Raw genomic sequence first — 22,921 nt, 5'->3', positions numbered from 1 at the left:
CGTTTTCACAGTTCGCTGCGTTGGAAAGTTTCCACACATTCACTTAGAGCAGTGTGAGCATGTACATGTTGGCTCACAGTATATGTTTCCTTCCTGCAAAGCTTTCATATATCATGTTTCAAGCTGCAGTGGGTTGTGTGCGTTTATAATCGGGTGCTTAAACACAGGTACACACTCATGCCCTGCTGTTACAAGACAGTCAAGTTATATTGCATGCAATAAGATTTCTGTTCATCCATTCAAGGACTCATAAATGCTGATGTTTTATGAGTTGTTGCTTTTATATAGTATTATATACCACAAAATATGTAAAAGTTGGTATTGCTTATGAGAGAGAAAGAGGATATAAAGAACATATGGTCTTGAACTTGAGCACTCACTGTTCAAGCTGCCTGAATGACATTTTGGATCCCTGCCCCCTCATGTTTAGTACAATAGAAAAAAAAAAAGATCTCTTCTTTCTTGCACATGACACATGCACACCCACCTGCTGTGTGCTTTGCTTTCAAGAGTGACTGTTAGTTGTAAAGCCAGTTTTGAAAACCACAGAACCAGTGCCTAATTAATGAAATATTGAGAAGAGGTAATACTTTTGCACTTCTCTGCATTGTTTTATATATGGCATACGGTGTTGCTTGTTCTTTCTGGTGATCTGTAAAGTTTCGTTTTATTTGTTTTTGTGTTTTTGCCAGACAGTACTGTCTTGTTCTATTCAAATAGAATAAACAGCCATAAATTCCACAGTGATGATGGTTTGCCTAGTAAATAAAATGCTTCATTAAATTAATACATTTTGATTGAACCATACCAAATTTGGCATTATATTAAATTGTTTTATATTTAAATTTATATAAACGCAACCCAATTTAACCAACGGCATGTTCAGCAACCAAATTGCTGCAAAAAACTCTTTTAGTGTTAATGTAAATTGTAAAACATCATGCAACGTGAAAACAATATTGATAATTATATATTAATGATTCAGATCGGTGCAAATAAAATGACAATTAATAGTTCATAGCTTATAAATAAATAAATTAATCTTAAGATGAAAAGCTCCACACATTGAACACTACACAAAAAAGAATTGTAAATGTGTCCCTAGTTGCTGTTATTACTAAGCTAAAATGCCAAATGGCTAAATTTGTGTTCATCCTAGACAAATGCAGCTGTTACTGCTAGAGACCTTAATCTGTAAAGACATCTGTGCATCATAATTATTTCTGTTCATACTAACTCTTTGATAATTAATAATTTGTGTTTTTCACTGTATGCAGTCAGGACAGGTCAGGCTACCCATCATCATGTCCAGTCGAGAGTGTCCAGATAGCCCATTGCTGGAGGGTGAGGAAAGCAGAGGGGTGGAGAGAGAATCGGACAGAGACAGTGCAGTAGACAGCGCTTCAGAGATATCAGATGGAGGGAGAACTGGAGAAAAAGAGGAAGGGATTGGGCTTTGCCTCCCAGGAGAAAAGTGTGTCCTTGTTTTTTTTCCCGTATTTTTTTGGCTTTAGTATACTGTATGTAAGGTTGAACTGAATAGTTATTGCCTTTATGGATGATGTAAAGTGACAACCTAAATCTGCACAAAATAAAATGCCAATTGTATTTCTCATCTGCAGGTGTGATCTGATGCATAATCATTCTGAGTTTTCTGATCAGTCTGCACTTTCATCTGCCTCGTTAAATGAAGAGCAGTTTGAGGACTATGGAGAAGGTGAGGATGGAGACTGTACTACAAGTAGCCCCTGTCCAGATGATGAGATTCACATTAATGGATGCTCAGATCTGGGGTCTTCAGTTTCCTCCAGGTAAATGTTTTTGTGTGCTTTCTCAAATTCTTCTTTTTTTCTGTCTTTGACTGTCTGAGTGCCCCCTAAGCCTGTTTTCAGAGGGATTTACTTTAAAATGAAAGGATGATGCATTTATAAATCCACACATCAACCTCCATTACGCAGGATGCATATTAGTTGGTAGAACTCTGACTGTGGGAACACTTTTCACTCAGAAAGGCACAGCATTATGATGACAAAATACCTAAAGGCAAGATCTGATTAAACATGTGGGTCTAGTAAAGATCAGTACCTTTTTCATTAATATAGCAAAGAGTACCCATTTTCCATCTATTTTGTTAAAATACAGTTTACTTATTCCAAATGTTGACCTGTTCCCTACACCACCATCTTTTCGTATTAATTCATTATTTTAAATTTTTTAAAATGGAAACATTTTGCCTTTGCTTTCTGGTCAGCTATTTTGTCTTATTTTATTTAACATACAGTTCATCTGGAAAAAAATCAAAGTGCTTCACTTTTTCCACAATAATTTGTTACAGCCTTATTCCAAAATTGATTAATTTATTTATTTCCTCAATTCTACACACAATACCTCATAATAACAATGTAAAAAAAGATTTTTTTGAAATTGTTGCAAACTGATTAAAAATTAAAAAAAAATGAAAAATCGCATGTACATAAGTATTCACAGCCTTTGCTCAATACTTTAATGCACTTTTGGGAGCAATTACAGCCTCAAGTCTTTTTGAATATGATGCCACAGGCTTAGCATGCCTGTGTTTGGGAATTTTTGTCCATTCCTCTTAGCAGTACCTCTTAAGCTCTATCAGGTTAGAAGCGACGGTGTACAGCCATTTTCAGATCTCTCCAGAGATGTTCAATAGAATTTAGGTCTTTCCCTCTATCCTGACAAGTCTTCCAGTTCCTGCTGCTGAAAAACATCCCAACAGCATGATGCTGTAAATTCCAGGCGGGGAGTGGCTTCCTACTGGCCACCCTACCCTACAGGCCTGATTGGTGAATTGCTGCACAGATGATTGTCCTTCTTTAAGGTTCTCCTCCACAGAAGAACACTGGAGCTCATAAAGGGTGATTATCAGGTTATTGATCACCTCTCTGACTAAGGCCCTTCTCCCCCGATCACTCAGCTTAGATTGCTGGCCAGCTGTAGGAAGAGTCCTGGTGGTTCCAAACATTTTCCACTTATGGATGATGGAGGCCACTGTGCTCATTGGAACTTTCAGAGCAGCAGAATTTTTTTCTGTAACCTTCCCCAGCCTTGTGCCTGAGACAATCCTGTCTCAAAGGTCTACAGACAATTCCTTTGTCTTCATGCTTGGTTTGTGCTTTGACATGCCACTTTCAACCTTGGGACCTTATATAGACAGGTGTATGCCTTTTTAAATCATGTCCAATCAACTTAATTTACCACAGGTGAACTCCAGTTAAGCTGCTGAAACATCTCAAGAATGATCAGTGGAAACAGAATGTACCTGAGCTCAATTTAGAGCTTCACGGCAAAGGCTGTGAATACTTCTGTAAATGTGATTTATTTTTTATTTGTATTTTTTTTTCTTCTTCAGGTTTTTTTTTTTTTTTATAAATTTGCAACAATTTCAAAAAAATATTTTTTTTTCACGTTGTCATTATGGGGTATTGTGTGTAGAATTTTGAAGAAATAAGTGAATTTAATCCATTTTGGAATAAGGCTGTAACATAAAAAAATGTGGAAAAAGTGAAACACTATGAATACTTTACAAATGCACTGTATAAATGAAAAGATGCTCGTGCAAAGTTTAAATCAAAGGGAACACTAATCTATTCTGTATTCAAATTATATCCCAGAAGAGAAATGTTGATTTTTTTTTTTTTGTTTTTTTTTTAAATCTTTTCTTAAATGTGTTTGTTTGTGGAGCATTACAAGTAACTACTACTTGTAATACAACTAAATCACAAGGATATTGGTCATGTATGATAGTGACTGCATCTTTGAAAGTCCTTAATTGATTGTGTACATATCTAAATATTTTTCTTTCGAAGTTCTATTTAAAATCTATTAAAATAATAGGCAAAAATAGCTGCCGAGACATGTATGAATCTGCCTGACGCATCTGTGATGAGTAGACTAGTCGGTTAGTTTTAGTTTGTAATAACTATTGTATGGTGTGTTTCCTACAATTGCTTATGTTTTTACTGAATGTTTTTAAAAAAATGCACATTTGATATGCCATATAATTGACCTTTCTTTCTTCCTCTTTCTTTTTTTTTCTTTCCTTCATTCCATCCACCAGTGCTGGTCAAACTCCTCGAAAGATCCACCATGTGGATGACCAACTGGAGGTGTTTTGCTCTCAGTGTAGTAAGAGGGTCAGTCTTCTCAGTGACCTGGAGAACAGGCTGAAAAATCTCAAAACCAGCAGGTACAGATACAGTACATCTCTTATGAAGGATACAGTTATAAAATTATTTTGCATCTAGAGTGGTTTGCCATATGTTGTATATAAGGCATTGGTTGTGCACCAAGTTATATCTCTGAGCTAGGGCACTTCCTGTACTGATCTTAGGGTCACCTGCTTTTGTTCCATGTTGGTGTCGTTTGAAATCAAAAGGTGATGTGGCTGTTTCTGTGGTTGGCTCCAAACCTTGGAAAAGTCTCCCCATATCTTGCGAGATCTGCTCTATTACTGGACATTTTTTAAGCGGACAAATACAGCACATTGGGCTAGTTTACATTGTGTTAAAATGTGCTTTATAATTGAATGCTGTTGTTGCTGCTGTAAGTTCATATTCAAATAGACTTTTCTAGTTTCTCTTCAGTAATGTAAAATGAGTTACCTCATACAGCTGAGAAATGCACCTCATTCTCCTGGAGTCCACATTAGAGGCACACTTGGATTATTTGCAATTATTTGTACTTCAAATTGTTCCTCAAAGAGTTAATGTGAGGATAAGAGACACTGTTAACACCGCTAAAGTAGAGGGGCTCTGAGATTTTGCTGCAGTCTCTCTGCACCTTTAACGATTTGCTCCCTTTTCCCTAGATCATTCAGCTTACCACGTTAGAGCCCATTAATTATTTATTTATTTTTATTAGCGTTATTAAAGATCTAGAAGTGAGCTACACACATCCACAAGCTAATCTGTCTCTATGCATTCTTTATTTTGTCATCTCTCTCTGTTTGTGCAACTTTCTACGTCTTTTCTCTTTCTCTGCATCTGTCTGCATCTACATCCACACATGAACAAACAGGCATGCTTTGGATACTGATTATTTGTAGAGAATCAGGAGATTCAACCAGATCTTCTTCTTTCTTTTCTTCATCCCTGCTGGTTTCCAAGATTCAGTGAGTTTACTTTTACGTTTTGTTCACATTTAATTAACCTGACAAATCTTAGCCTCAGGAAAGTCAGACAGGAGGTAGAAGAGGAGGAAGGAGAAAAATGAAGGGATGACCTCTGGAATAGAATGGAGGAATGAAAGCTAAATGCACTCTCAGCAGATTGCTTAAAGAAATGCCTTGTACTGCTACTGCTGGAAAAGGCGGTTTCAGCAATAACTCTGTGTGTGTACGTTAGCAAAGACAGTTGTGTGTCTACAAATTTTAGTGTGCACTTTCCTGAAGAAAAATCTTAGTTTAAATTCTGATTGGACAGTACGTTACATCAGGGGTCCGTTCTTTATAAGTGGATTACTCAATTAGCTGGATTTGGTTATTGACGATTTGACATGATCCAGGATCATTTCATTCTTTAAAACTCATCCAAGAGTTATTGTCATAGCAACAGATCTGGTAGCTCAAACCTGCTCGGGAGCAGGCTTATTTCATATAAACAGGGTTAGATTGGGTCTTTTCAAGCAAGGGAATGAAACTGAAAGTATGTACCGAATGCAGTAGTAGTAATTATATACACTTAAAAAAAACAGTAAAAAAAAAAAAAAGTTCAAGTATACAATCTGAACTCCGAAATGAAAGTACAAAAACGGTGTGGTTCTCCCCAAGGGGTTCAAAGAAAGTATAATATGGACTTTTAGATACAAATGCGTACTATTTTAAGGTACCAACCAGCTTCAGTACAATTTGTGTATTATAATAATAGGCATGCACAATATTCAACTGTTTATTTTTTTAAAGGAATAATAATTTATGCAGTCAATATACATGTTTTGACAGCTAATATGACAGCGATTTTATGCTTTTGCTAAAGTTGCAGACACTTTTACCGATTGCAAAATTAATTTAAACAGCCAGTTATTCCTTACACTGCTTAAGAAACTTGAATAGGCCTAGGCTCCTATATAAAGAAAATTTGCTCTAAATGTAAAACTAAATAAATTGCTATATACTCTTGACACATGAAAGTGTAGGGCCTGCAGCACACACCAAATGTGGAAAGTTATTGTGTATTATATTTAACAAACCGTTTACTCCGAATTTTATGTAATTTTGCTCACATGATATTAATGAATATTAATACATTGCTCACATGATATTTACTTGAATATTAATCAGATGATGTCATTACGCTGCTGTGCCGTCTACCAATCGTTGCATTGCTGATCATGAATTTGAGGATTTATAGATCTGTCCTTCACAACACACGCAGCAATCTCGGATCAATTCATCTAGACATTTTAATCTGATTCGCGAAATTGTTTGAAGAACCAAATTAGCCAAAGATCAGTTATCAAGATCCAGGATCTGTCAAATCATCTTAGATTATTTAAGCAAGGTACCAAGAATGGACCCTAAGTGTACTAGGGCTGCATGATATTGGAAAAATCTGACATTGCGATATATATTGCAATATGAATATCATTTCATCAGGTGATTTGAATAGCTCTATTTGGAAAGATTTCATTCATTTAGATCGACTGGGATGATTAAGTCTTTTTCTATGCAGTGCGTCTGCATAAAATACATGAAGTTGCAAGCATATAAATACAACAGAGCAAAAATAAAAGATAAATAATCAGTGCTTTATGGTTTTCTGGGAAGTCATCCGAAATTGAACAATCAAATGTAAAATGACATGGTCATTACTGTATTAATCATTTTAAAAGTAATATTTATTAATAACTTTTAACATTTTAATAAATAATCTAATCCTGCGATGTGACTATTGTAGATACACACATTGCGATATTGTTGCTCTAACAATATATTGTGCAGCCCTAAAGTTTATATTAGTTTCTTGATGCATGTACACTTTTGCCTGTATTACCAGCTGCCATTCAATAGTGTCATCAAAGTTATTATTAACTCTGGGAATTCTTATTTGTGAATCACACTTGTGATTTTCACGGTCAAAATGGGAAGAATGCCTGTAAAGTACTTTGAATTATTGCAGTATTTCCAGGTAAAATAGAGACCACCATTCAGAAACAAAAACCAGATTAGTGCCATTTACAGGTTGTAAAAACAAAAACATGTAGTTTCATAGTGTAACCTAGGTTCTAGTATCACATTAGATTGAGATCGCATTAGGTAACACATTACTAAGTATTTGTTAAATTAGAAATAAATTTGAATGAATTAAAATAATTTTTATGTTAGAAAAGGTGAATTTGAAGTGGGAATTTTTGTATTCTGTTTACTGTAAAATGAGACAACACAAAAGCTTTAACATTTAGTATGATGCTGTGTGTATGTTTGTGTGTTTCAGAATGTCACTGCTTCACTGCTGTGCACTTTATTTGGCATCATGGCAAAGTTGTTGTTTTTTTCTCAAACTAAATATTTTCTAAAAAAATATTATCATATTTTTGCTTATTTCCCCTTCATTTCCTATATCAGCCATTTTTGACCACAAGTGTGACTTTTTTTTTTTTTTTTGCACAATCATTTAGCATGCTTGAATCCTGGTCTCATTTGTGTTCATGTACAGTACCAAATGCCACTGAATAATTCTGTTTTTTTTTTTTTTTTTTTTTTTTTCAAAAATTCAAAAACCAAGATTTTCCAGCCTAAAATATCGAAAGTCTACCCCAGGGTTAGAAACCGAAATAAAAGTTCCCCAATAATTAAATTTTTTAAATATATTTTTATTGTGAATTGTTCAAATATATAATTTTCATGAATATCAAGTTGACAGACTTGTGTTTAATCAGTGTGACCGTTTATTTGGCTTTCTCTTGTTTATTTTCCAGCCCAAACAGAAAGATCTCCAGTACTGCATTTGGAAGGTAGGTCACTCCATATTGCTCTGCTCAGTGTTTGTTTGTGTAGTCTGTGTTACTGTGTTAATCATTACTGTTCTAGTTTTAGTCAAATTGTGCCAGCTTTTAAATCCCTTTTACTGCTTCAACTGATCAACTTCTGTGGTCTTGTAAATGTTTTATGAAGCAGTAGATTCACAAAAACAATAATGCGCTGGGGTTTTAAATCATTAATCACAAATCGAAGAGAAGCACAGAATATGAACATGTCAAATCTAATCTATTGACATAATTTTAGTTTAGACAACAGTGTTAGATAAACAAAATCTTACAATGACGTAGAAACACATAGCTACAGATAATTGCATTTATGCAAGTGCTCTAAATCAGACTCAAAGAACAGTACTGGCAGCTCATTACTGAGTTCTGTACAGTAATTTACCTAACCAGCCTAGAGGATATGTCATTTTAAACAACAAAACTGGTTAATAAAACTGACAATTAACTTTAGAGTTTAATTTCCAAGGTTAAAGGTTTATCACAGATCAAGATCCCATGATTGATTAAAAATAATTAAATGCACAGAAATACATCCATTAATCATGATAAGCTAAGCACTTAAACACATACATTCATGTCCCTTTAGAAATTAACATTGCTTTAACAATAATTGGAGAAATAAAACAAAGTGACAATAAGATCTGCGGACATGTTACGTGAATGAATATAAGCATGCGTTTAAGATTAGAGCAGAAAGGGGTGGATGTTCTAATATCTCCAACCAGAAATTGGCTACAAATCAACTGATTAACTTCACACATGCTCTGTTCTCATTCATCTCATGAAAAGGTAGAGTCATGTGGCAGACACAGCACATACTTTTATACTTAAAGCGATAGTTAGTTGGCCCAGCAATCTGCATTTATTATGTATGTCCATACACCCAAAGTGTGTGTTACAATTGTGTAAGGGGGTCTCTCCACACCACCATTGGTGTGCAGTATCCGCTTGGATGCTGCCATGGCAGCCACAGTGCAGTCACCACGCACCAGGTGGAGGGGAGAAACAGCGATAGAGCCAATTCAATAGACGGGATGATGGGTAAGGAATTTGGTAACTCCTCAATTCTTTAGAAATTAGCATCTCTTCTGAAACACTATGCCCCTTCACTATACAGTGGCAGTAGAACCAGGCTCAGCCCTGCTTGGCTTCAGTGAGGAACTGGTCGTGGGCTGCAGGGTGATATGGCTGTTTATTTGTCATTTACTCACCCTTCACTTGTTCCATACCTGCTTGCATTTTGTTTTTGTTGAACACAAGGGAAAATATTTTGAAGAAAGCTGAAAATCTGTAACCATACATCTGTATTTGTTTTTCCTACTGTGGAATTCAATTGTTACAGATTTTCAACTTTCTTTAAAAAAAAAGTTTATTTATTTATTGTTTATTTTTTCCCCAATTTCTGTTTAACGGAGAGAAAATTAACAAATTTCTAAACATAATAGTTTTAATAACTTATTTCTAATAACTGATTTATTTTATCTTTGCCATGATGACAGTAAATAATATTTGACTAGATATTTTAGACACTTCTATACAGCGTTTGTGTTCAACAGAATAAAAAAAAACTTAAATGTTTGGTGTGATAGAGTACTGTAAATAGTGAGGCCATTTTCCCTTTAAAGTCATAATTCACCTAAAAATTAAATCTTGTCATCATTAATTCACTCTTGACTTGTTTCAAACCAGTTTAAGTTTTTTTTTCTGTTAAACACAAGACATTTTGAAGAATGGAAGTCAGTGGTCAGAGCTTCACAACAAAGTATTTGTTTTTCACAGTATATCCATTTAGAATGAGCTAACATGAACAAAGTACAAACAATAAATAAAAACCAACCCCGGTCTCCCCCTATGGTTCTCAGAAATGAATGCAAGTGGGACGAGAGCATAGTGTCTATGTCTGCGCATGTGTCTTGCTATTTGGCTCTGTGTGGGTGGGTGGACCGTTTCAGACACTGCACCACGATGCCTCTACTGGCAAGTTCTTTCTCTCCCTCATCACTGCAGTGCTTCTAAAGCATATGTGTTTGAAAGAACAAAAAGGTGGTCTGCTACAGGGGTGCAGCATGGGTAGTGAGTTGGCAGGAATTAATGCTGCAGTGTAGTTCAATCCAGCCATAGGAGGGAGCAGAGAGGTAAGTGGGAAGTTCCTCTTGCATATTATAGCTGTCAGGGTGGGATGTGATTACAGAGGGTGCACAAAATGAACTGGTACAGTGTAGAATAAAGTAAAATGTAACCACTTTGTACTGTCTTATTGAGAAGCATGAAATTAATGATTAAATTATTCTTGTCTTGTTTTGTGTGTATGCATGAATGGGACCAACAGGAAGCTTCTTCACAATAGTAACATCAGCAGTAGTAATGGCAGCACAGAAGATTTGTTTCATGATAGCATTGACTCCTGTGATCTAGACATTACAGAGAAGGTAAGGTCCATTCACAAGGCGCTCATTTTTATTTAATAACTTTATTCCCATAGTATATGTATGAACGAAATATATACATATATATACATACATACATACATACATACATACATACATACATACATACACACACACACACACACACACACACACACACACACACACACACACACACACACACACACACATTTTAAAATATATATTTGCTGATACAGTTGAAGTCAAAATTATTAGCCCCCCTGAATTATTAGCCCACCTGTTTATTTTTTTCCTCAATTTCTGTTTAACGGAGAGAAGATTTTTTTTTTATCAACACCTTTCTAAACATAAGTTTTAGTAACTCATTTCTAATAACTGATTTATTTTATTTTAGCCATGATGACAGTAAATAATATTTGACTAGATATTTTTCTAGACACTTCTATACAGCTTAAAAGGACATTTAAATGCTTAACTAGGTTAATTAGCTTAACTAGGCAGGTTAGGGTAATTAGGCAAGTTATTGTATAATGATTGTTTGTTCTGTAGACTATCCGAAAAAAACATAGCTTAAAGGGGCTAATAATATTGTCCTTAAAATGTTTTTAAAAAAATTAAAAACTGCTTTTATTCTCGCTGAAATAAAACAAATAAGACTTTCTCCAGAAGAAAAATGATTATCAGACATACTGTCAAAATTTTTTTGCTCTGTTAAACATCATTTGGGAAATATTTAAAAAAGAATAAAGGGGGGCTAATAATTCTGACTTCAACTGTATATATTTTTACAAATATGTTAAAATATTTCAGAGTGTCATATGTCATTTATTAAATGTAATTGTTTTCATTGAAAATACTTAAACATTTAACACTGAATAAAAATCTTTATTTGATGTCTAAAATGATACCACTATATCAATAAATAAATGAGCATAAAATCACAGCTATAGACCTGGATTTCTTGTACTCAACTGTTTTTGAATTCTTCCGAATCTTTTTTTTTAAATACAAATTTTTTTTTAAAATACAATCTCTGTGTATAGATTTATGCAGTTTTTTTTTTTTTTTTTTTACATTGAAATGTAGCAACCTCATAATTCAATACAAAACATATTTAATACAGTAGATTATTCAAGACTGTTGTGAAATAGTGTTGATGTTTCATTGAGCTGCTGCACACTTAAATCATTGGGTGTGTTAAAAGTGTTTCTGCTAAGGATCAGGATCACTAAAGTTTTGCACACAAACACTTGTAAAATCTTAACCTGTACTGATGTTACAAAAAAGTGGAATGTTTTGGCCTTGACTGCTTCAGGAACAGACACTAATTCAGTGCTGATCAGAAAGTGATTGTTTTTCATTTTGTATAATTTACTGTTACCACGCAGGTAAGTTACTTAGACAAGAAAGTGACAGAGCTGGAAAATGAGATTCTGATGAACGGGGATGTAAAAACCAAGCTGAAACAGGAAAACATTCAGTTGGTCCACAGGTAAACATGTACCCACTCTGCACACAAATGATATTTCATTTCATGTACACAGTACTCAACATTTAAAGTGGCTCAAAATCTTTCACCAAAGTAGCCCCAAAACTACTGAACAAGGACTACTAATGAACAATCAGGACTGTTTTTTCATCAGGATCCATGAGCTAGAGGAGCAGCTTAAAGACCAGGAGACCAGAGCAGAGAAAATCATGGAGGATGAGCTTAGGAGACACAGAGAGGCCTACATTCGACTAGAGAAAGACAAAAGCACACAGATAGAGCTGCTCAGAAACCGGTACATCACAAAAATAATACTTCAGCACAAATTTATATTTTTATTGCTGATGCTGTGACCAACACTACTTCTAAATGAACAATATAAATAATGTTGTTTGTGTCATGCTGTGAATACAGTACTACTTTCAGTGTTGGGGCACTTTTATTATGAAACATTCATCGAGGGGTCTTTCTCAAGGGTATTAGATAGACAGTAATAGCAGTACATTATTGATTGAGACTATTATCTTTTAGTAGTTTACACGTGTGTGTGTGTGTGTGTGTGTGTGTGATACAAGTACCATTTTTTTTCTCTTTTTTTTCCACCCATTGGTAGATTACATCAACTAGAGGACGAAAATGGAAAGATGGCAATAAATATGAACAGACTAAAATCTCAGACAGAGAAACTGGATGAGGTTGGAGTCTTTTTCCTTCTGTACATTCTCCGAGGTGGAGGAAATTGACCATTTTTATGTGGGTTAAATAAGATGAAAATGGGACTGTATGAATTCTTGCAATTCTTGTGATGCAATGGGGGCGTCTTTAGAGGGAAAACAAAAAATTTGCATGTTGGTTAGAATATGAAGAATATTTGACTTCACTTTCTGTTTCCCAAATCTTAATTTTTAAATTGTGCTTTATAGAATATTGTGCAAACTGCTTACACTTCATAGTAAATAGGGGAAAAATAGCAAAACACTCATTTAAATTATATCAAATATGTTTGGAAATATGAAGGAGAAGCAGCGGATGACTGATAAGCTGGAGGACACAAGCCTGCGGTTGAAGGATGAGATGGACCTGTACAAGAAGATGATGGACAAGCTACGGCAGAATAGAAATGAATTTCAAAGGGAAAGAGATACCATGCAGGAAGTAAGCCTATGTTCTAAAATGTGGTAAAAAATGTTTTTATGTCCTTTCTGACATAAAAAATTCTCTGTGTTTGAAATAATCATGCAAAAGTACTAATGACAAATGTGTTCATTATAATTATTTAATGAATCGAGTGTAAAGCACAATATTCAGTAAGATGTCTAATAGTATTCAAGTTCAGAATAAGAGCGGCAGATGCTTGGTCTGCTTTAGTTGTCTTCAGGCTTTCAGTGCATATTTTAAAAACTGTGCTTTTACTTATGTTTGTAGATTTAAACGATGCACAATTCAGAGGAAGTTACACAAACATAATATTATTAATTTAGACAACATTTACTTGAATGTGTTATTCTGTCACTCCCTACAAAACATTATTCTGGTATTTAGTGGTTTCAAAAGTGTATTTTTGGATCCTTTTGTTTCGTTCAGCTCATCGAGGACCTTCGGCGAGAGCTGGAGCACCTTCAGTTATACAAGCTGGAGGCAGAACGAGCGGGACGTGGCCGCAGACCTTCCATTAGCCTATCCGAATACAGCAGCCGAACACGTGAGAGTGAGTTGGAACAGGAAGTCAGGAGACTCAAACAGGTGAGAGAGATGGACAAGCTGCTAACGGAGTCTCTAGACATTGTTTATTTGATTGACGTAGTCAAGTCTTTGATGAAATATAATGATTTCTTATGTTCTTTTGCAATTATGCAACTAACACTTTTGGATTTTTTTAATTTCCTTTTGTGTATAATCAATGGTTAATTATTAACCCCTTAAATCTGGATGTAATCTAACAAAAAAAAGAGATAAAACCTCTTTCTTATCCATATCTCATTGCATCCATTTTACTCTGTGAACACACAGAGACGCATTTTCTGGGACATGTCCTTTAACCTCCAGCAGCTTTTGTCTGCTAAGACATGACTCGTGACTGTAACTCGTGTGCAGATTTAATATCGTCATATTAACTACTAATTTGTTTATATGCGAGAGGTCTGTTTTTAGATTATTTGTCTTCCCATCCAACATAGCCACACTTTTTGTAGGTTACAGATTTTGTAGTTCCATCTTTCTCTGAAAAGAAGCAGATTATTACACAAATAAATCAGAGGGTCTAAATAGAGCTGTTGCATTATTGGGAAAATTTACATCAATATTGCGGCAATTTACATCAAGCACATAATCTCAAGCCCGATTCCATTCATCTGCACATCATATGTGTTCTATCTAACCAAGTTCTCTTCTTTCAATTACAAGTAGGTCGCAATATAAAAGAAAGCAGGTTGACTATTATAACCCATCTTTTTAGGGTAAATCTCTTCTCATGCTTACTTTTTACAGGAGAACCAGAAACTGAGAGAACAGAATGAAGATCTAAATGGTCAACTTCTCAGTCTGAGCCTCCATGAGGCCAAGAACCTGTTTGCCACACAAACAAAAGCACAGTCTCTGGCTATGGAGATTGATCATGCATCCCGTGACCAGGTAAGGGAAGTGGATAACTTTTGTTCTATAAAATGAGTAGAGAACATGAGTAACTTTGTTTACATGGACACCAATAATTCGATTTTAATGCAACTAAGACAATAATTAGAAGTTAACCATGTAAACAGCAATTTTTGATTAATCAGATTAAGGTCATAATCGAACTAAAGGGAAATCGAATTAAGACGTGTGGAGTATGCAGATTTTAGTCGCATTATTGAAGTGCAGTACAGGCATGTAGACGCCTTTAATCAAATTATTAATGTCATGTAGGACTTTTCGCTGCATTTTGTTACAGGATAGTCCACACACACACGGCTGTTTGACACTCTTTGCACCTACTCAGTCAGTGCAGACCACAGACAAGTTCATCGTGAAATGCGGAGGTTTTTTCTTCCATGCGGTATGAACTTTCATTAAAACAACACTTCCAGCAGTTCATAGTTGCATCCAATATCTCGTTTGTCACGGGGGGCATGCATGAAATGTTCTTGAATGAAAGTGAAAGTGCCAAACTGTAGTTAAAGTCCACAAATTAAAAGTGAAACACCCGAAATTGCATGAAACTCTGGAGGAAATGCGGATAGTGTGGAGACTTTGTTACTTTGTTCATGTTAGTTCAAATTATGTGCTATAACATGTAAAACGGGATCATGAAAGTAATATCAAAAAGCAACCCCTGTAAACACCTTAGTCTTATTATTCTCTAAATTAGATTAAACCAAATAATTCGATTACTGATGTCCATGTAAACGTAGTCACTTTGATCTACTGATGAAACTGGATCATGCTAAAGGATATTGGTTAATAGATATGATACTTGAATGCGCAGCTGTAAATAAAATAACATATCTGTCTTTTGTTTTCTGGAATAGTCTCTGAAAAGACCATAGTGCCCTACAAATGAGTGACTTGTGAGGAACTCAAAGGAATAGTCAAAAAATAAATATAATGTCACTACTTTCTGTGTCTTCCCAACTTGAATAAATTTATTTTTATAAAGAAATGCAAATGGAGAAAGAAAGCAGAATGGCCAGTGTTTCCATGACATTTTCTTAAGCCAGCTTTGCATGAGGAATGGACTGAAATTAGTTCACACTATCTTGGCCTCATAAACAATTCTCAATATTCTAACTTTTTTTTAATTTGTGTTGAACTTTAACAGGAAGCTCAAAATGCATCGACACTTTCTGAGTCTGTCTAAACAACCACTGCAATATAATTATAAAACTTCTTCCTTTTTTTGCAGTTATTGGAAGCCCTCAAGCAACAAGAGGAGATAAACCTCCGTCTCAGGCAATACATGGACAAGATCATTTTGTCAATTTTGGACCACAATCCATCTATTCTGGAAATTAAAAACTAAATTCTTGTTATGAACTGTTTAGAAGCAGCCATGGACATAGAGCTCCTCCCAAGGAAGGAAATGACCTCCAATGCCTCTGATTGCACAGTAACTACAATGTGATGGTGTTTGTGCACCTTTTCCACATTACAAAAATAAAAATATAGTAATTAAATATTTCAAGCACTTTTAAAGGGCATTTTTGCTGCTCAAGAGGGGGATTTCACTCAACATTATGGTTAATCAATTGCACCAACTTGTATATCACTGTTTTAGCACTGGGTGTTCACAGAGTATGTTTGCGTCGTATGAATCATTGTATGTTTGCACTGAGATGTAATGAGACGGTATAACAAAAAAAAAAAAAAAAGAGAAAGAACCATATGATTTTCAGAGTTGCTGTGTATGATGAAAGGAAAGAGATTTTTATAAGTGAACATGCAGCTTTTGGTGAGAGAAGTATTTTTTGACCATCTTCCTATTTTACGATATTTGAAGGAAAGAGGAAATTAGAGAAAAATACGATCTGATGGGTGATCGGAACTGGTACTTGATAACACTGCCTGTTGTAAGAGAATTTGTTTTAGAGCAATGCAATGCCCATTGTTATGTTTGCAATGTAATGTTGAGATGTTTGTTCTGATATTATCTGGCCTTTAAAAAGCAGAAGACTGAATGTGAACTGTCATTGTGATTGTACCAACCTAGTAGTATTTCAGGTTATTTACAGGCTTAATAATACTAATAATGCACTTGTCTGTTTATCTGCTGAATTGTTTTCATAATGGCCTTAAAGGGACTTGTTCTTCCAAACAGAAATACATTTAATTATTTCAGATGCAACATTCTCATGGTTTTGTTTAATATGCAGATCATGAATAATTTAAAAGAATGAATAAACATGCACATCAGATAATGCCAGTCAACAAACAACAAACTTCTTGGTCCTCTTTGGATAAGGGATCAAGTCTTCCATCGATGGCATAATAATAAAGGCCTTTTCTAAATGCTTTGACTTCACTATATATTTTATTACACTTATTTTATTTGTCTTATTTAAGATTTTAATTAGCCTATTCTTTATATATACAGTCAAAGTCAAAATTATTAGCTACCCTGAATTATTAACCCGTTAATTTTTTTTCCTCAATTTCTGTTTAATGGAGAGATTTTTTTCAACACCTTTCTAAACATAATAGTTTTAATAAGTAATTTCTGATAACTAATTTATTTTCTCTTTGCCATGATGACAGTAAGTAATTTTTGACAAGGTATTTTTCAAGACACTTCTACACAGCCTAAAGTGACATTTAAAGGCTTAATTAGGTTAACTAGGCAGGTTAGGGTAATTAGGCAAGTTATTGTACAACAATGGTTTGTTCTGTATTCTATTGGGAAAAAAAAAAAAATCTTAAAGGGGCTAATAATTTTGACCGTAAAATGGCTCTTAAAATTTTTTTTAAACTGCTTTTATTCTAGCCAAAATAAAACAAGACTTTCTTCAGAAGACAAAATATTATCAGACATACGGTGAAAATTTCTTTGCTCTGTTAAACATTACACACAGTGTGTGTGTGTGTGTATATATATGCATGTGTATATATATATATATATATATATGTATATATATATGTATGTATGTGTGTATATGTATGTATGTGTGTGTATATATATATATATATATATATATATATATATATATATATATATATATATATATATATATATATATATATATATATATATATATATATATATATATATATATACACATATATATATATACACATATATATACACATATATATATATATACACATATATATACACATATATATATATATATATATACACATACATACATACACACACACACACACACACACACAAAACACACATGTGTGTTTATTAAAAAATTATAGTTGTAGGTTATTCTATTACAAATGTGTGTGGGGTGAAAAATTATTTAAAGGCTATTTTAGTGATTGCTTGTGAAAAGTAAATAATCGTAATAACTTTACTACATACAAGTCACATGATGGTAAAAATAAAAATTAAACTACAAAATTTAAAAGTCACTTAAGGGATGCAACACAATTGTTTACCAGAAAAAGATTGGGTAGTGAGCGTTGTGTTCACCAGCAGAGAGCGCTAACAGTTACACCGGCTACTTATTTGCGCGCCACCACTTCCATCAGTGAAGAACAGAGACGCAGGCCGGCTACAAGGTATTTTAAGTATGAATATGGGCATATTAAATTAACGCAATACTGCTTGTATGTACGGTAAACCAAGACCTAAACATTGTGCCGTATTTTTTCCATATAATATTAAAACAATATGGAAAAATTCCTACACAGCATGACGAAGTGATTCTTTTAAAATGAACAAAAACATTATAATCGACTAAATAATTATACTTATGCACTTTGTAGCTATTCAAACAGCCATGCATTTTAGTAGTTTCCAAAAACACATGAACACTTCAAAAGTTGTAATTACACAGTTACTTACCGTTAGCAAAACAACCAAATACAAATTGTTAATTTTACTAGAACCAATCGGTGAGGTGGGGCAAGAGAAAACATGATACAATGCACATAAAAACAAACTAACAATAACCAAGCCTTTTGATACTCACAATGGGTCGAGCATTTCAAAATGTAACGTTAGTCCGAAATTCCTGTCATTGTTCCAGAAGTTGCAGTTTTTCTTGGAATCGACTGTCGATTCAAGTTCAACGTAGACAGCACCTGACCTGACACTGAAAAAATGGGAGCGTGTGTGTGATTTCTAGAGACGACTACATGTAGTATTGCAATCAGCTTAATTTGTAAGCGATAATTAGGATGGTAGCATTACAATGAGTGTTTGGCACCTCGTGGTTTCTTCCAGCCTTTCGTGTTTGGTTTTGCCACAAGAGGGCGCTGCTCACTTTATTAGTTTCATGTTCAGTTCTCTGAATCGTCATCCTCAATTACATTATAGTCTAATTTTACCAGAGCGAAAACAGGTAGCGGGGTAAACTGCTCGCAACAGCGCCATCGTCTTCGAGTTGATTACAGCCAGTAGTTTGACTGGAACAAAGGCGCCGTGGCCTGTAAGTCTCTCTCAGCAATATGTGTAGTTCATTCATAAACGTGTGTGTTAATGACTAAATGCAAATTAGACACAATGTTAGCATGATATATAGGCTAGAACTACTTCATCACGCCGCTGCATTTAGGGAGACCTGGTTGTTTGGGACAAGTTTAATTTCTGTCACAAACATGTGACATGTAAAATATCTTGGCTAGTTGAGGACAACTAATACATATTAATATGTAAAAACAAAAATGTTGATGAAATTAATGAAAACTCCATACAATCTTGAAAGCTAAATTACTGTTTTAAAATGTTGACTCTTGGCTCTGTTAATGCAATCGTGAAGCTGAGTAATTTATCCAACACTATGAATGGAGAATGGAATGTTTACGTGTTGCTGACTGCATATATTTAAACACTACAGCACTTTGGAGAAGAACATATCTGTGTGACTTTTTTCCTTAAATATTCCTATAAAGTGAATATAAAAGAAGAAATGCACCCTAACAAGTGGAGGCAAAAAAAGGGAAAGAAAACCTTTCGTCGGACGGTGAACCACAAGGTACAGCCACAGTGCCCTGTTCAGGAGGAGGACTGGGAAAAGGAGTTAGAGGAGATTTCACAGTCCATAGAGATGCAGAAACAGCCTCCTTATGGTAATTTCCTTTACTGAAGTGAATAAATTTTTATTTTAAAAATTGGTTTGCAAGAAACTATAAATTGTTTGACTTCATAGTTATTTTTCTTCAACAGATTCAAGAGATGATTTGATGACGGACATAAAGGAGATTTTCCACTGTAACATCCAGAATGACCCAAGCTCTGTCCAGGGACACTACAGCCCAGCAGTCCACCACATTCAGCCTGTGAAATGGGTCCGCTGTGTTTATGCAATAGTTGATGAGCAATTTACAGATGCTGAAGAATAAGGCATTAAGAGAATATATAATAATCTTTGAAATTATTTCCTTTAAAATCTGCTGAGCTCAGGATAATGTTGTTTTAACTAGTTTAGTGAGCTGTCTGCATTTATGTTATCTAATTATCGATATGTTGATATATAAATGCAAAGCATTCATAATTGCCAGTATAGTTCATTTTGCAAATCCAAGTATTTTTTAATCTCTGTTTAAGTATGGTTTTTGATTGTATACCTATAGCGTAATGCATTAAAATGTTAAGCTGCTTTAACAGGAAGTCAAAAGAAGAAATTGTGTTCTTGTGGACAATTATAACACATTAATTGGTAATTAAAGAAATTGAATTGATTTGTGCAGTCGTTTCACATGAGTTTCCACTAGGTGGCTCTGTTTGCTCAATCTTTAGAAAAGCTTGATGCTTGAATTAAAAATTGCCACGTGTTAGTCTTGATTAGACTTTAATTAGATGAATTAAAAAATTTTCATACATATGATTTTTTTTTTAAGTTGTCTGCATCGAGGTAATGTGATGGACTTTCTCAGTTGTTCTGTGTAATTAAAAGCGGTTTGTGTTAGACCAGTGTTTCCCAACCCTGTTCCTGAAGTCACACTAGCAGTACACATTTTCTACCTCTTCCTAATCAAACCCACCTGAATAAACTCATCAAAACATAAGAAGAGACTCTTAATGGGTCAAATAATGGAGACATCCAAAATATGTACTGTTGGTGTGCGTCCAGGAACAGGGTTGGGAAATGCTGTGTCAGACATCATCACATTGACTTTATGTTCTCTGCCTTTTTTCAGGCTGCTCTCAGATGTCTAAATCTTAATAACTTGTTTAAAATGTGTTTTTGAACAAATGTGGTTTATGAAGTCACTTAAAGAACTTAAAATTTCACATTATCTGGGATTACAACATTTCAGATTAGCTGCCCTGTGTGATAAGATTCTTTCTTTTCATTAAATTACTAAATATTCATTAATCCATTCATTGTTTAAAATGATTAAAAATCCAGCAGTAAAAATGTAATGTTACAAAATGTTCTAAATAATGCATTATATGTTTTGGTGAACTGTTAATCAGAGAATTCTGTAAGATCATGACTTTTGAGGGGGTCACGATGGCGCAGTGGGTAGCACTGTTGCTGTGTGGAGTTTGCATGTTCACTTCGTGTTCACGTGGGTTTTCTCCGGGTGCTCCAGTTTCCCCCACAGTCCAAAGACATGCGGTACAGGTGAATTGAATAAGCTAAATTGGCCGAAGTGTACAGTATGTGTGTGAATGCAAGAGTGTGAGTGTTTCCCAGTGCTGGGTTGTGGCTAGAAAGGCAGATGGTGCCTAAACATTTGCTGGATAAGTTGGCAGTTCATTCTGCTGTGGCAACCCCTGATAAATAATAGGACTAAGCCGAAAAGAAAATGAATGAATCATGACTTTTAAATGTAGTTCAAGATTAAAGTTGATTGTTTATTTTATATTTCTACCCTTATTTTACTGTACTGTTATTATTAATTGTTATTAATACAGTGGATTTAGATGGCATGTAATTAACTAAAAACTTATGGCAGGATAATAGTTGTGTGAATTATTTTGCAGTGCAAACAATCATTCGGAGATTTGACTGCTAGTTGGAACAGCTTTATTACCTCAGATTCAATCCACTACGACTTTAAAGATCAGATAGAGAGTAACAAGTTAGTTAGAATTTCTACAATATTCAGAAAGGTGTTCAACAGAGTTTGTGACAGATGACACTTTTAGTGCAGCTGGCTTTTTAGGCAAAAGTTTACAGAGAGTTTAATATTTGAAACATTAGGACAGGGCTGTGATATTTTGAAATATCTGGCAAGTGTAAAAGCATGATTATTAGTACAGTAGTTTTATTTCCTAACTCAAATGGACTATGCAGTGGTGCAATGCTGTTCTTTTGTGAAGCTTTCAACAAGGCCAGGCTTTTTGCATTCATGATGGTACATGTTTCAGATTAAATGTGGTTTGAAATATTATAAATGGACGATTTTTTTTGTCAAGAGTCTAAATTAGTTTAAATTAGAATCCTTTAGTGGTATGGCTAAGGGGTGTCAAACTCAGTTCCTGGAGTGCCGCAGCTCGGCACAGTTTAGTTCCAACCCTAATTAAACACACCTAATCAAAATAATTGAGTCCTTTAGGCTTGTTTAAAACCTCCAGGAACTTTACTCCAGGAGTTTTACAAGTGATGTTTTTTAAACAAATTTTGAGAGAATCACATGCTTATGATTGACCACGGCACAATCACATGACCAAAAAAATCTAATGAATTCAAATGAACATAAATAACCTGCTTTCCTCACCTTAGTCATTTTCGATTTTAAATAATTGCCCCTGATTCCTCCCCCTCTTTTTCTAAATAAATAACAGGAGTTCTCAAGACCTACCTGTGATTCAAGACCAAGACCAAACTCTACTCTCTGCTGATTAAACTGGCTCGAGGATCCTCTGAGCTCGAGGCTCTCTCCCGGGAAAGCATGCCAAACATGATTTTACCTTATCAAGCATCAGCTAAGAGTGAACTCTTGAATTGTAGTTTGCGTGCAGACCCAAAAGGGGTTGGTGCTCTACTGGTCTGTCGTCATGAGATGTTGAGATCCATAGGCGGTTTGTCTGCAGGCCTTGTGCAGAGTTGAGGCGGTCGTCTCCATCACTGTCTAGTCCAGCACCAGATAGCTGTCTGGGTCAGCCTATTGACTACTGATCCTCTAATGACTGGATATAGAGTAAATAGTCACTGATGAGGGTTAATAGGGAATACAAATCAGGAATCAAGATCTGACTCTGCTACTTTTATATCTCTTTCATTGGAGTGTCTGTTTAGGGACACATATACATGTTTAGAGATACTTGAATAATATAAATCTAAAATAATGTTTATATAAAATTGTGTCTTGGCATTATGGGAATACATACATGTAAAAGAAAAACAATATTAATATTTTCACACATGAATGTCTTTACAAACACATGCACACATACACAACTGAAAAGAGA

At 34.7% G+C, this 22,921-nt stretch overlaps 1 protein-coding gene and 1 long non-coding RNA gene across 5 annotated transcripts in view; both read left to right on the top strand.

Moving 5' to 3' along the window:
- The window catches only part of rab11fip4b (RAB11 family interacting protein 4 (class II) b), a 26,192-nt gene extending 9,286 nt beyond the window's left edge, over window positions 1–16,906 (top strand). For 3 of the 4 annotated variants that reach the window (XM_056459862.1, XM_056459863.1, XM_056459861.1), the window contains 12 exons: window positions 1,278–1,474; window positions 1,623–1,811; window positions 4,088–4,216; window positions 7,945–7,980; window positions 10,343–10,447; window positions 11,815–11,913; window positions 12,065–12,205; window positions 12,524–12,605; window positions 12,928–13,065; window positions 13,495–13,653; window positions 14,398–14,541; window positions 15,791–16,906. In XM_056459862.1, coding sequence (XP_056315837.1) covers window positions 1,305–1,474; window positions 1,623–1,811; window positions 4,088–4,216; window positions 7,945–7,980; window positions 10,343–10,447; window positions 11,815–11,913; window positions 12,065–12,205; window positions 12,524–12,605; window positions 12,928–13,065; window positions 13,495–13,653; window positions 14,398–14,541; window positions 15,791–15,907 — 1,509 coding nt within the window. In that variant the 5' untranslated portion in view covers window positions 1,278–1,304 and the 3' untranslated portion in view covers window positions 15,908–16,906. Of the gene's footprint in view, window positions 1–1,277; window positions 1,475–1,622; window positions 1,812–4,087; window positions 4,217–7,944; window positions 7,981–10,342; window positions 10,448–11,814; window positions 11,914–12,064; window positions 12,206–12,523; window positions 12,606–12,927; window positions 13,066–13,494; window positions 13,654–14,397; window positions 14,542–14,839; window positions 14,966–15,790 lie in introns of those variants that run through there. The other variant, XM_056459864.1, reaches the window with a different exon arrangement.
- Window positions 16,907–17,759: 853 nt separating this feature from the next.
- LOC130230103 (uncharacterized) lies at window positions 17,760–20,887 on the top strand. Its single transcript, XR_008837914.1, has 3 exons — window positions 17,760–18,114; window positions 19,450–19,626; window positions 19,724–20,887. It is a non-coding gene; the product is annotated as an uncharacterized LOC130230103 (long non-coding RNA).
- The last annotated feature ends 2,034 nt before the right edge of the window (window positions 20,888–22,921 follow it).

This window comes from Danio aesculapii, chromosome 6, assembly GCF_903798145.1.
Source record: "Danio aesculapii chromosome 6, fDanAes4.1, whole genome shotgun sequence".
Lineage (NCBI taxonomy): Eukaryota > Metazoa > Chordata > Actinopteri > Cypriniformes > Danionidae > Danio > Danio aesculapii.
This window is presented reverse-complemented; position numbering and strand designations above follow the sequence as displayed.